Source organism: Myripristis murdjan, chromosome 17 (genome assembly GCF_902150065.1).
Source record: "Myripristis murdjan chromosome 17, fMyrMur1.1, whole genome shotgun sequence".
Taxonomy (NCBI): domain Eukaryota; kingdom Metazoa; phylum Chordata; class Actinopteri; order Holocentriformes; family Holocentridae; genus Myripristis; species Myripristis murdjan.
Window position 1 is genome coordinate 1,681,460 of NC_043996.1, and position 13,990 is coordinate 1,695,449.

The window sequence follows — 13,990 nt, forward strand, 5'->3', positions numbered from 1 at the left end:
GCTTTTATTAAGATCCCTGCTGGTATTATTCTTGTTGTTATAAGTTCAGTGTCTTTTAAATGTTCATGTTTTTAAATGTTTATGTCAATTTGTTTGGTATGTCATAAATTGCTAGAGCATTTGGTTGCAAGACACATTTCCATGTATTTAGACCAATAAAGTCCATTTCAGTTAATTTATTATTATTATTATTAGTAGTAGTAGTATTTATAATAGTTTTATTTGCCGAATATATGTTAAAACACATGCAAGAAATCAGCCTCAGTGGTTCCGGCTTGTGCACTAAGATGAGTATGTGTATATGTATGTATATAACAGTAGATAGAAAGTTGTATTAAGGCATGAATTTCACTGTCCTGAATGTCATTGTAAAATAAATAAATACATAAAAACAGTATGTTAAAAAGTGCAAAGGATGATGATGCAGTTATTATCACTATCATCATTATTGTTGAGCGTCATTTTATTGGCCAAGTATAAATTAAAATACATAAAAGGGTTTGCCTCTGTACATAAAACAAACAAACAAATAAATAATAAATAAATAAACAGGGGAAAATAGTTGAAAAAAAGTTCATAAAAGAATAAAGCCACGGAGGAAATAAATAAATAAAAAACTAAATAAATGAATGGGAATATCATTATCATCATCATCACCACCACCACCATCATTCAAGCTAGATACAGGTGCCCCGGGTACCTGTTGCCTTGGCCAATCGGAGGTGAGTATTGAGCGGATGGGCTGGGCCTGTGCTGTGAGGATGGAGAGCAGCAGCGCAGAGAGGAGGAAAGAGAGACGGCGGTTCAGTGTGACCAGCGGGGGACACCGGTCAGCAAAACGAACACACCAAACAAGTGTGTTGAGCAAAGACTGGAGTCTGTCGGACAAACAGCCTGAGAAGACACAGCCCGGACTCCGCGCGTGTTTTAGAAAGCGGCGTTTATCACTTTTGACGAGCGCAGAGGTCTGAGCAGAGCGGAAGACGGCGAGCCAGCTCGGGTCCAGCCGATCACAGCCGAAGGAAGCCGAAGCAAATCCGAAGCATGCCGGTGAGACGGGGCCATGTCGCGCCCCAGAACACCTTCCTGGACACCATCATCCGCAAGTTCGAGGGACAAAGTAAGATGAAGTTTAGTCCAAACTACTAAACACATAGAGATACTTCCACAGTATTTAATTATGTTTCAGAACCTATAGATAGATAGAGAGATAGATAGATATTCAATGCCATAATAGCTATCCATGAAAATGAGCAAAAATGACTGTATAATCAGATTTTCTGCTTAAACTACTTTTCACTGTTAAGTAATATTATCTTCCTCAGAATCATAGGGTATCAAAATTGGCAGCGTTTATCCTAGTGGTATGTGCTTTTTGATGTAGTTTTTATTCATTTTAAATGAGAGTATCAGCTGACTCTACCACTGTCTCTATTTAACCTCATATTGTGGTGCTGATGTGTTTGTTTGCCTCAGGTACACATTATCAACAGATAGCACACAGATACAAGCTATTCAAGTGACAATATCATAGGCAAACAATTAACTGACTTAACTGAATAAAAGTTATTTTAAGACGTAAAAAGCAAACCTGCCTTCTGTTTATATTTTTCTGAAAATCATGGGAATCAAATTATTGGCACAGTTAAAAAAATAACACTACATCCCTGTCATGGTAGTAATCAAAAGTTGCATAAGAGAGGAACAGGTTTTCAAAGAGTAAAATGGTCTTTTGCCCCCACAAAGTGAAGAAGATGTTGAAAAGAAGGCAAAGAGAAATAAAAGATCATAGTTTCCAGAAGTGCATGTTTCTACATCAGCTGTTAGACGGACAGATGAAACCAAGAATGCATGCTTTGGCGATGCATGCCATCAGCATGTCTGGTGACAAAAGACGAAAGGAAAAGCACCTGGTGCCCACAGTGAAATATGGTGGTGGATAACTGATGCTTTGGGCTGTTGTTAGGCAAGGCAAATTTAGGTATATGTAGCCCAGTGTAATATAAATCAGTGTAATCAAAAATGTGTTATTCAAAAGAGTTAAATCCAGGGAATAGAACACATGCAGATTAAAGCAAAATAAGACATGCAAAAGGTAATGAAATGCAGTACAAATAAAATCAAACAAAATAAAGATAATATAATATGAGAGGTGCACTCACAGTACAGTGCAGTCTTGCAAGGGGATTTCTTGCAAGGATTTTTTCAGTCTATTCTGTGGGATTCCAGCAAGAAAAGTAGTGATCTGTGGAAGTCAAAATCCTAGCAGCAGTATTTTGAATGAGCTGGAGATTGCACCATTAGTCTGAGTCACTGGAGACAATCAATAAATAATTAAATAAATAATTAAATAAACATGAGTAAGTTTCTCCAGATCAACCTTGGATATGTAATTCTTTAATCTGGCAATATTTTTCAGGTTATAATAATCTGATTTAGTTATTGATTTCAAATGAATCCACTCGTTGTCTCTGCCAGGTGGGGGAGAATTGGCTGTCGATCTTTCAGCAACACAGCGACCCCAAACACGCATCAAAACCAACACAGACATAGATGTGGAAACACAAAATCATTGTTTTGCCTCATCCACCTCAGCCTCCAGACTTGAATCCTTTTAAAAACTTGTGGTCTGAAGTGAAAAGGGCAGTCTACAAGTGTAAACCTAAGACTATCAAGAATATTACGATTTTCTGCATGGAAGAACCGTGCAAGATCCCCCCAAAAACTTCTAAAGCCCTGTCAGACATTACAGGAAGAGGATCAGTGCTGTTGTTCTCTCCAAGGAGGCTTCATCAAAATATTAATCATAAGGGTGATAATAATCTCGAAACATATGTTTTGCAAAACAAATAATGCTAAAATACAAAATACTAAAATAAAACTGTGTTGAAATAAAAGTCACCAATCTCTACATATGTGTAAGGCCAAAATATAACTCATTTTATGTGTTGTGTTGTATACATTTTTGCTCATTTTCATGATGGTTGTCACTAATTTTCAAATTATAGTGAATGAGTTAAATATTTCTAGACTTCTATATTTACTATAAAAAATCTGATAACATCATCATCATTGTTATTGGTCAACAAGGTAACTACTTGCACTACTGCTGCCACTCCTGCAAGTAAGAGGCTTTAACATGGTACAATTCACTTTTGTATTTTTTTTTTTTTTTTTTTTTTTCATAACAATGGAGTGCAGAGTTCAAGTAAAAACACTGGAAATGTATTCATTAAATTTACTCTTATAAATTTTATAATATTTACTTTTATAAAAATGTATTAGTTTCTACACACAGAAAAATATAGATGCCAGCTGGAACCAACAATGATTCATCAGAGTGATGCCATAGGAGAACTTTTTCTAGTGCCACAAAGGTTCCACCAAAGTTTCAGGTTTCAAAGGTGCCTCAAGGAGCCCTAAAACACTTCTTTGAGGAGCAGCAATGGTTCTTCAAATAAGAGCAGACACAGTAGGTCTGATTTCTTAAAAGGTGCCAACTGGAACTGAAAACAGTTCTTCATGTGGTGCTGTAGAAGAATCACTTTTGATTACATAAAGAACCTTTAAGACCACAGTTCTTTAATGAACCATTTCTTGAGATTGTTCTTCAAAGAATCCCTGAATGTGCTTCAAAGACTGATCACAAGCAATCCTTGAGGAAGCAGAAATGTTCCTCCGAGAACTTTAACCAAAAAAAACCCTCTTTTCAAAATAGTTCTTTAAAAAATCTTTCTTTAAATGGTTCTTCAAAGAATACCTAAACGTGCCTCAAAGAGCCAGTGAAACACGTTCTTTGAGAAAATGGCCAGAAATAGTTCAGCCAAGAACTTAAAAAAGTTCTTGAGAACTTTTTTAAAATTAGTTCTTGGTGGAACCAGTTGGTTCAAAGTTGTTGTTTTTTTTTCCTCCAAATGAGGAACCTTCCTCAACCTCATTGCCATTAGCTGATAGTTCTTTACTTAACTAAATGGTCTTAAAAACATTTCAGTTATATTTTGTAAGTTTTACTGACAAATGAAAGCAGGGATTTTCCGTACCGTAGGGTTTTGTGAATTGACGCCCCTGGCCTATAATGAGGGTAAGGTCCTGCACAATTGATCACAAAACAAAAACCTGAGTTAATGCTGACACTCCTTACCCAACACAGCTAAGAGCTGTGGTTGCTTTAACAAAGCAAAAATCACTGGCCCCTGATTTGTATGAATGTATGAACATCTGTATGTGCTGAAATAGTGTAAGTATATTCTGAGGTATAAGTGAAATGTGATTTGTACAGCCCATTTCAACACACTCTTACATCAAAGACAAAATCAAAATAAGCGGCAAGAACATAGGCAAAGAATGATGAACAATCCCACTATAATTATCTGTAAGAAAATGATCAATACAGGAAAAGCCAATTCACTGAACATATTGGAGGTCAAGAGGTAGATACACAGTGATCTCACCAGCCAATATATGTAAGTCAATTATTAGAATGAATGCTGGGTGCAGTGTACCCCTCCACCCCAGCACCAGTCAGATGGGGATAGTCTGGAACTCTCCCCCCAGCTAGCAGTCAATTACCCAGAGCACTTGAAAATGTAAAATCGCAATAAACTTTTGCCAACTATTCTTTTGACAGTCAAGATGAATAAAGATTGTGTCACATGTTCTGATTGGTTTGGAGAAACACGCATGCTAAACTGCACTGAGGCTTTCAAGGGGATTGGAAAATATAACAAAAACTTCAGTGTTGCACAGTTAATATAGTTCATACAGTTTATACAATTAATTATGCAAATATAAAATCATGCCATACCTTTATCTGTAATTAATTGTGCAGTCCTAGCAATACGACAATACAGCTTTAAAAACAGCCCTCCACCTCTTTAATGGCTCTCATTCTAAACAGGTGTGTTTGAGAAAAAAAAAATCCTGAATGTGTAGTGCTGCCAGTCTCTCTCTCTCTCTCTCTCTCTCTCTCTCTCTCTCTCTCTCTCTGTGTGTGTGTGTGTGTGTGTGTGTGTGTGTGTGTGTGTATGTGTGTGTGTGTGAGTGAATGTGTGAGAGAGAAATAGAGAGAGCGAGAGAATGAAGGGTGAGAGATGAAAGCTACACCATGTGTGTCTAAGAAGGATATAGAATGTAAAACCAATATATTTGAATGCAGATCTGGCATGCCTCAGTAGCTCTCTCTCTCTCTCTCTCTCTCTCTCTCTCTCTCTCTCTCTCTCTGTGTGTGTGTGTGTGTGTGTGTGTGTGTGTGCGCTCATCTTTTTTTCTGAGGTTATTTCAGGTTCCATTTCTGAGGTCCAGTAGTTTCAATTTCAAATTTTGCATTTCCATACTCACTGGCGTCCTATTACAGGGTGAAAAGTTGCACCAGTTCAGAGGTTTTACAGTCTCCTCTCTTTCCTTCCTCATCCTTTGTGATTCCTCCTTCACCTCACCCTGCTCTTCACCCTCTCTCCCCTCTCTGTCTTTCTCTCCAGATCGCAAGTTCATCATCGCCAATGCTCGCGTGGAGAATTGCGCCATCATCTTCTGTAATGACGCCTTCTGTGGGATGTGTGGGTATACCCGGGCCGAGGTGATGCAGAAACCCTGCACCTGCAGCTTCCTGTACGGCCCTCACACCAAGAGGCCCGCCGTGGCCCAGATGGCCAAAGCCCTGCTGGGGGCCGAGGAGAGGAAGGTGGAGATCTCCCTCTACACTAAAGATGGTACGATCCCTGTAACTGAGTATTCGTACCTGCACATGAGTAGCAACTTAAAGGGATAGCTCACCCGTTTTGAAAAAGTTGACATTATTTCTCTTCCCACCCTAGCTGTTCTGTAGGACGGTAGTGGTGCTGTCTTGCTCTCACTGGCTGGCTCAAGTTTTTGCATGTCCAGCCAGTTAGTTGTGCAGATGATAGTTTTTGAAGTTTTGAGGAGAATTTGTGTGTGTGTGTGTGTGTGTGTGTGTGTGTGTGTGTATGTAGTCCAGTGGGGCCGATGGATTTCTTCGTCTCTGGATCTTGCAGCACAATCGTACAATACTGCTGGTGTGGATGGTGTTGAGTCAGGGGATCCCAGTGTTGTAGGGATGAGAGTTGGTTATGTTTGCAGTGTCTTATGTAGGGGAGTTTTCTCTCTGTGGACGATGGGTTTTGTTTTGGCTTGTGGGTTAATCTGAAAAATCAAGTAGTGGATGCTTGCCTTTCTGTGTCCATAGCAGCTGTAGAGACACATGGACTAAAACCATGAAGACTGGCGGAGAGTTCAGATTTCAGTTGGACCACAAGATGAACCTCGAGGATTTTAAGACCGTATTCTCCAACAGACATAAATGCTTTTCATTTTGACAAATCATTTATCACAATTACAGCTGCAGTCTGTCCCTCAGCAGTCAGCCCCAAATCACTTAAAACCAAGGAAAGCAACGCCTCTGAAATGGTTGCTACTGTTTATCTGTTTATTTCATTAAAGGATGTCATTTAACAGAGGATTTCTATGTGGCTCTAATTTATGATATTTTTAAAATGCAGTATGCATCTCAGCCCATTGAGCTAATAGGATCCCCAGACTGATTTTGATAGACCTGTAGATTTCCTGTTTTGGCTGCTATCAGATCTCTGAGGAGAAGGACAGAAATATGCATTTGGTTCTGTTTTCATTCTGACGTATTTTACATTTTCATTACTATTACAAACATACTCACATGCAGATTCTTGCAACTAGGGTTTGGGGATTGGCTTTATTTATTTATTTATTTATTTTTAAGCCTTATACCAATACATTTGGACTGCAGTTGACAGTTTATTTGTGCCAAAATTCATTTTCTTCATATTTGACTATTTTAGTGACCCAAATATTAGCAAGAAATGACAAGAAAATCACACAATTAATGAAAACAAAAAGAAAAACTGCAATAAAATGATCAGAAAATTTGCCAATGAAAATAAAATAATACATAATGTAATAAAAAATTGCAATACAATGATCAATGTAGGAGTACTACCACTCCAGCTCAGATAATTGTGTAAGGTGCTGGAAAAGGAAATTCAAGTAGAAATGAGGATATCCACACACTGAGTTAGTGCAAATTTCACCTTACTTAGCTTTGGGTCTGTGAGACCTTCATCAGAGCATATATGAGACAATACTGGACAAGCAGGGTTCAGTGAGAGCACATTCCCATACGAGTCATTAGCACTATGCAGTGCACCTGTGGGCATACATCCCTGTGGTGAAGCCACGCCTTCTGGGAAAAGGAGGAGGGTAGTGTAGCACAGTGAATCAAGAAAAACAAAAAGCAATCACAAAACCTTCTAGTATTATACATATCATCAGTAAGCAGTAAATGGGACTTCCATAAGTTACAGGTCCCTAGATAGAGATTGTAAAGAATCACAAAAGAACCAAGAGCCATGGAAGGACATCAGGCTAGGGCCATCATGAACCAAAGAGCCCAGCTTTCATAACAGAACCAAAAACAGACATCCTAGATCACAGAATTACACTCATGTCAAACTCCTCATTGACACCTATAGGTAGAGGGGCATCCCAGGTATCAACCCAAAAAAGTTCCCTCTGACATATCTTAGTTTCCACATCTCCCCCTCTTTGGTAATTCAGTGTGTTCAATGCCCTGACATCGTAGAGAGGAGACAGGGTGTGGACACTGATTGAAATGACGAGCTACAGGACAGTGTACATCATTTCGTCTGATGGAGCTCTTGTGTTCACTCTTCCTTTCCTTCAACATGTGGGTTGTCCTGCCCATATAAATCTTATCACATGGGCATTTTAATAGATAAACAACATTTTCAGTGCAATGTGTGATAATACCCTTAACAGGAAAGCTTTTGCCTGACCTTGGATGTTGAAAAATAGATGTTTTCCATGTGTCGTGGCTCTGGGCACAGTGGCCACAAGGATAGGTCCCATTACGTAGAGGGGCTAAAAGAGTGTGTTTAGGACCTGCCTATCTGGACCTGCCCACTCACACTGTTTCATTTGTTGATCTGTTCATCATTTAACTCATAACTTTCGCTATTTATTTTGCACTACTTTACATGGCGGATATATACTAGCAGCCAAAGCAGACAGGAAAAGAGAAAGTTGCCTCGTTACAAAATGAGCGTCAAAATATTGAAAATCATTTTGCTGCTGTGAGAGTTTGGGGATTGATTGCCTTGTAGAATTCTATTGGCAGTCGATGAAATTTTGGGCAGGATTGTTTGCTATGATGGAAAATACTGTCCAGTTTAGAAAATGACCGTAGTTATGGGAAATTCAAGTCAGGTGAAATTCTCTCACCCTGCTGACAGAAAGCAATATAAAATCTCTTGTCCAGGGCGGTCTCACCTCTGGGGTTAGGGGATGAAAAAAAGAGAACACGGTGCGCCATGAGTAACGGTCCCTCCAGCTATCACGACTCAGAATCTGAGGTTAAACACATACGCACGCACACACATGCACACACACAAACACACACACACACACACTCACACCAACATTTTATTTCAACCTATTAAACTTAAATGAATAGAAGCGAATATTTTCCATTTCATCTTCACATAATATTCATGATAATCAGTGTCAATAATTCATGTTTATGTAGTAATTCACCAGGGACTTTTTATCTGTACTCCCTGCAAAAGGCACAATAACAGAGGCCCAGCAATGCTGATAGTACATAGTAACACATTACACTAACAAAAAAAAAAAAAAAAAAAGGTTGGCTTTTAGCAGTGTCTGTGGCGCAGGAGCATGTGTGTATAAAGGGAAGGAAAAGCCAGAGGAACAAGAAAAATGCATTAAAAGATGTGTAGAGACTATAGGTGTAATGGATAGTAATTATCATGACTGATTTAATTCGAGCCATGCTTTAAATTTAGACTTCAAACCAGTAAAAAAGTAGGCCATAGTATTATTATACTGCAATTACACTGTAGATGAAAGCCATATTATACTGCAGCCGAATCAAGAAGGATAAAAATGAACTTCAGTTGCCTGTTAGAACAGTGAGCTGAAGTTTTTATCCCCTGCTGACTCATCTGCATTCTAACATGCGACTCAGCTTTTACCATAAAAGCCAAACTACTGTACATAAGACCATGCCCCACTTTTTACTCCTTTGAAGTCTAAATTTAAAGCGTGGCTCAAATGTAATCACTCATGTCCTCACTATGCATTCTATGTTATATGATGCACGTCGCAGTTGATGTTAATGGCTCTGCTCCGACGGGAGCTCCCTGCAGGATAAACAAGTATGTGGATGATTTATAGTATCTTTTCATGGGCACATGCAGTCACATTACCAATCCATTTGTTTATTTAGATTGATTTATTTTTTGCCAGGCTTGGATATCCAGACTGACAGTTCTGCTGGACAGGAATAACAGTATAAATAAAATATGCGGCAATATGAAAAATACTGTTTGCTGGCAATGGTGCCATATAGACTTCCTCTGCTAAGGAGCTGTCTAGAGGACTACTGACCTTGCTGGAGGATATAGACACACACATGCACCCACACACAAAGGGAGAGAGAGGTGGGTGGGGGGTGTGGGGGGGGATAAACATACACACACAGATGCTACATAGATTTTATATTTAGTTTTTCTTGCCTTGACAAAACAGAAACTTTGGCTGTCAGGTGCTACACATGTAACCCCATGCCACAACCATAACTTCAAACTCAACCATGAGGGCTTATTGTGTAAAAAAAAAAAAAAAAAAAAAAGGCAATATGTCAAACATGTAACCGTGCCTGGATTTCCATCTTGCACCAAGGGCACTCCTCTAGTCTTCCATCATCCACGTCTCGTGCCATCATGAAGGTCTATTAGCAGTGGCGGGCCTAGAATTTTTTAAATGTGGTGGCACAGAGGTGGCATGGAGTTGGGGCACTATGGCTGTCAGCGGTGGTAGATAGATCAGGCAACCTTCATGCAAATTAACTTAATTTACTTAGACTGGAGGTGCAATAATAATTACAATAATTACAGCTCCTCACAAGAAATGTCCTCAATGAAAGAGGAGAGAAGCCCTCTAAAGACAGATCTAAGTGCAGTGAGTCCAAACAGGGACCAAGAGAATCAGTGAGGGCAGAACAGCAGCAGAAGTGTGTTTTATAAACTAGCCCGAAAAATGCAATCCTACCTTGGATGTCCGAGCTCCTTCTCCAGTCAAGAGGTATTTAAATCAGTGTGTTACCAAATGACACTTCCTTTTTTATACTCGCTAGTAGTAAGACATTTTAATGTTGACATGCTTGTGTCAGGCTGCATTGTGCTGCCTGGCCTGGGGTTAGCTTCAGGCTGGGCGCTCTCCCTCACTTCCTCAAGGTAAGCCAGGTTAGGCTTCTTGTGTGTGCTTTTCAACACGTGTTGCTAACGGAACTTGACGCAAGCGCCTCGTTCCTGGCCGCATCACTGTCGTGACAATAATAACGGTCAAGCACACCCTCTCGTGTAATAATGCTTAAATGGACTTTTAGATTTGTGGGATTTTTCCCCTTCAGAAAAGTTCCACATATTTTATCATGTTCCACTACAAGGCACTTACTAGTGTCTGAGACACAGTCATATTCAAAATAATCCCAAATAGGACTCTGGCGCTTTCTCCCTACTTTTGTCACCATGCCGTCCGGTGGATTGCTGCCTGACGTGCCTGCCATCTGCTGGCGTAAAGCTGGCACAGCTTTAACAAAAAACAAAAAACAAAAAAAAAAAATGATGGACAGGAGATAGATGTTCACCCAAAACACAGTGTATGAAATACACCGACAAAGACGAAAACTAAGCAAATTTTCTCTATCATTTTTTCTTGTTAGTTTTGTAAATGCACAATAGAGTTTCAGTTAGTTGTCGTTTTTTTTTTTTTTTTTTGCAAAGCCTCGTTTTTATTTTTATTTCACTTAACAAAGATGTTTTTACAGATTTCGTTTTCGTTATTTCCTTGGTTTTCGTTAACGATAATAACCTTGGGCCAGTCACAAATATTTGTCTAATACGGGGCAGGTTTGATACAAAGACTGACTAAAGAGCATTGTTGAGGCTCAACAGGCACTCAGCACCACATCACACATTGCTCTGATTGGTTGTAGGCGTATCCGGTTGCGTTCTGAGGCATTTTGGTCTGCGATTGTTGATAACACCCACTGACTGTCTGTGCTCCTTGGAAATCAAAAATGAAATGAGAGGTTACAAATTGGCCCGGCAATGCCAAGCTACCCCAGATGTCGTTCTTAGGGAAAACTCTTGAACCGTGTTTAGCTCTGTGAAAATACTAGCTTATTATAAAAGTAACATTTTTATGTATTTTATTTTATATTAGATCTTCATGGAGAAACATGTCCAAATCAGGACAACAAGCCCGCAATACACATAGATTTCTGGATTAGATTGTCAGTGCACCATATGGCAGCATGTCAAATGGTGAGAATGAGTAAACTTTACCCTGCACATACCTAGAAGACCGTGTATACTGTATGTGTAGAACAGAAGAAAAGCTGAAATTACTTGACCAATCAGATTGTGACATAATGACATAATCTGAGTGGTCGAGCGGCCATTCACTCCACTCATGACGTTATGAGTTGGACTCCCAGCCTTCGCCATATGCCGTCATCTCATCATCTTTTCCTTTTTCATCTCTGCTGTTACTTTATACATTCTCTGTACAGCAGAATTGCCTCAAAATATCATAATTGATGAAAAACAACCTTAACAGAGAGCTGTGAATGACATTGTGAAAGTAAATCTATGTGTCAGTTTACTGGGAATATGATACAGCATGTCCTGATCTCAGTACCATCTTTCCTGCTTTTTATTTTAGACTCTGAGTCGCAAGTATCTGGTGGTCCGCTCAGCCATGCACTTGCACACACATGCACACACAATGACAGTATATGTGTGTGTGTATATATATATATATATATATATATATGCATGCTATATACATAGAGACACGTGCAGTGACAAAGAGACAAGCACAGAAAACAGATATGGCATGCATACAGCCACACACACACACACACACACACACACATGCACGCACACACATGCAGCTTGGGTAAATCTCCTGAGCAGAGGTACACGACAGCTGACTTAATCTGTCCTGAAACTCGAGATGAGATATGAATGAGTGTGTTGTATCTGTGGGACAATGAGACTGCACTCTGTGTGCTTGTGTGTGTATGTGTGTCTGTAACTCTATTACATGAAGCATCAGTGGATAGGTACAGTGGAGTTTGTAATGTTAAAGTGTGGAAGTGGCAGAAGTCAGAGACAGAAGAATGAATGAAGGGAGGGATGACAGAATGTATTATTTCTTCCTTCCCTCCATTTCCTCTCATTTCTTACCGTCTTCCTCTTTTGCTTTCTCTATCCACATTACACCTTTAGGTCTACTAATGTGCACATGAAATGACACAGGACACCTGAAACGAATCTGATTCTAGACACAAAAGCCCCCACAAGAAAACGCAATTTTAGAGATATGTGAAATGGACAAATCAGTCATTCCAGTGAAGCTGTAGTGAAAACGAGTATCAGGGTCTGGAAGAGTTACTGCTACCACAGGTGATCCAGGCATGGCAGCTCAACAAGGATCTAAGGGACAGAGTGTTCTTCATTGGGATGGTGGACCTGGTTCATGTCAAGATATTGTAAAAATAGCACACAGCTTTCACCACTGACGTAATGTTTTTTCACCTGAGCCTCCTGTTATTTCTGATAAAGTTTCAATGCCCTCCCCCTTCATTCAATACAAATGTAATAAGCAACAGCTAGATATGGTAGTAGCTGTGTGTGTGTGTGTGTGTGTGTGTGTGTGTGTGTGTGTGTGTGCGCGCGCGCGCGCCTGCGTACACGGGTGTGTGTGTGTGTTTGTGTGTGTAAATGGGGTGACAATGTATAAAACTGGCTGTTATTCCTAAACAGTTCATTTCATATTTTTGTTCAACCCCATAAATTAAAGCCTTAAAATTCAATTAAAGCTGAAAGTCTGCACTTTAATCACAGGGCAGAATTATGAATATTGTGTTACTGCCCAAATACTTCTGGGCCTGTACACACACACTTATGGGCCTGTGTGTGTGTGTGTGTGTGTGTATCTATATCTATATCTATATCTATATCTCTATATCTCTATATCTATAGATATATAGATATCTATATAGATATAGAGATATAGAGATATAGATAGATAGATAGATAGATATATAATCTATATATATATATATATAGATAGATAGATAGATAGATAGATAGATATCTTTTTGTGCTTATACCACATTTTTTGTCTCTACAGTCTAAATGGTCATCACCTTAATCAAGCCATGGCAATTTTGCATTGTGCACATTTCAAAAACTGTCTGTCTGAGTACTTCCGTGTACCTGACAGTAATTTTGCCTCATGGATGTTTTGCTTACTTAAATACCTGACAGATGTGCAAATACAAAGAGCATTGTAACTATGTAACTTTAATCACACAGCCCCCTTTCCATGTCATATAGAAAAATACACAGCCCCCTCTCAGGCTGCCCAGACACTTAAATGATCTACTAATAGAGTAATAGAGTAAGTTGGTTACATAGATGATGTTATAGTATTAAGGGCTCAAGACTTCAAGCGGGGTTCAAGAGGGTTTAGGTACTTGTGCCTTCCAATCCGGCCAGGACCATGACTTTCTTTCATTCTTTCTTTCATTCTTTCTTTCTTTCTGTCTTTCTTTCCACAGTCTGCTCAGTTGTGTTGTTAGTGTGGCCCCAAACTGCCCAAACCCACCAGGATTCCAGAAGATAGGCCAGTGATGTTTTTTTTTGTTTTTGTTTTTTGATTGATTCCTTCTAAAATTAAGTCAGCTAATCAAATACAGTAAGTCACTGATGATCAAAAGGACTCTCCTGATGTCTTGACTTCAGCAAAATCCATGGTTGAGAATTTATGTTGCCATTGTCTCTTTCCCAACAAGGCCAATATTTTACTTTTGTTCCCCAACACTCCTGTC

At 39.3% G+C, this 13,990-nt stretch overlaps 1 protein-coding gene and 1 long non-coding RNA gene across 2 annotated transcripts in view; one reads left to right on the forward strand and one right to left on the reverse strand.

Annotated features, from left to right (window-relative positions):
• Nucleotides 1-267: 267 nt before the first annotated feature.
• On the reverse strand, nucleotides 268-4,883 carry LOC115375194 (uncharacterized). Its single transcript, XR_003929695.1, has 3 exons — nucleotides 4,805-4,883; nucleotides 2,163-2,262; nucleotides 268-1,086 (listed from the first exon to the last, which is right to left on the reverse strand). It is a non-coding gene; the product is annotated as an uncharacterized LOC115375194 (long non-coding RNA).
• Nucleotides 804-13,990, forward strand: part of LOC115375193 (potassium voltage-gated channel subfamily H member 7-like) — a 115,054-nt gene continuing 101,867 nt past the window's right edge. Inside the window, exons 1-2 of the mRNA XM_030074573.1 lie at nucleotides 804-1,120; nucleotides 5,478-5,708. Coding sequence (XP_029930433.1) covers nucleotides 1,045-1,120; nucleotides 5,478-5,708 — 307 coding nt within the window. The 5' untranslated portion in view covers nucleotides 804-1,044. The remainder of the gene's footprint in view (nucleotides 1,121-5,477; nucleotides 5,709-13,990) is intronic.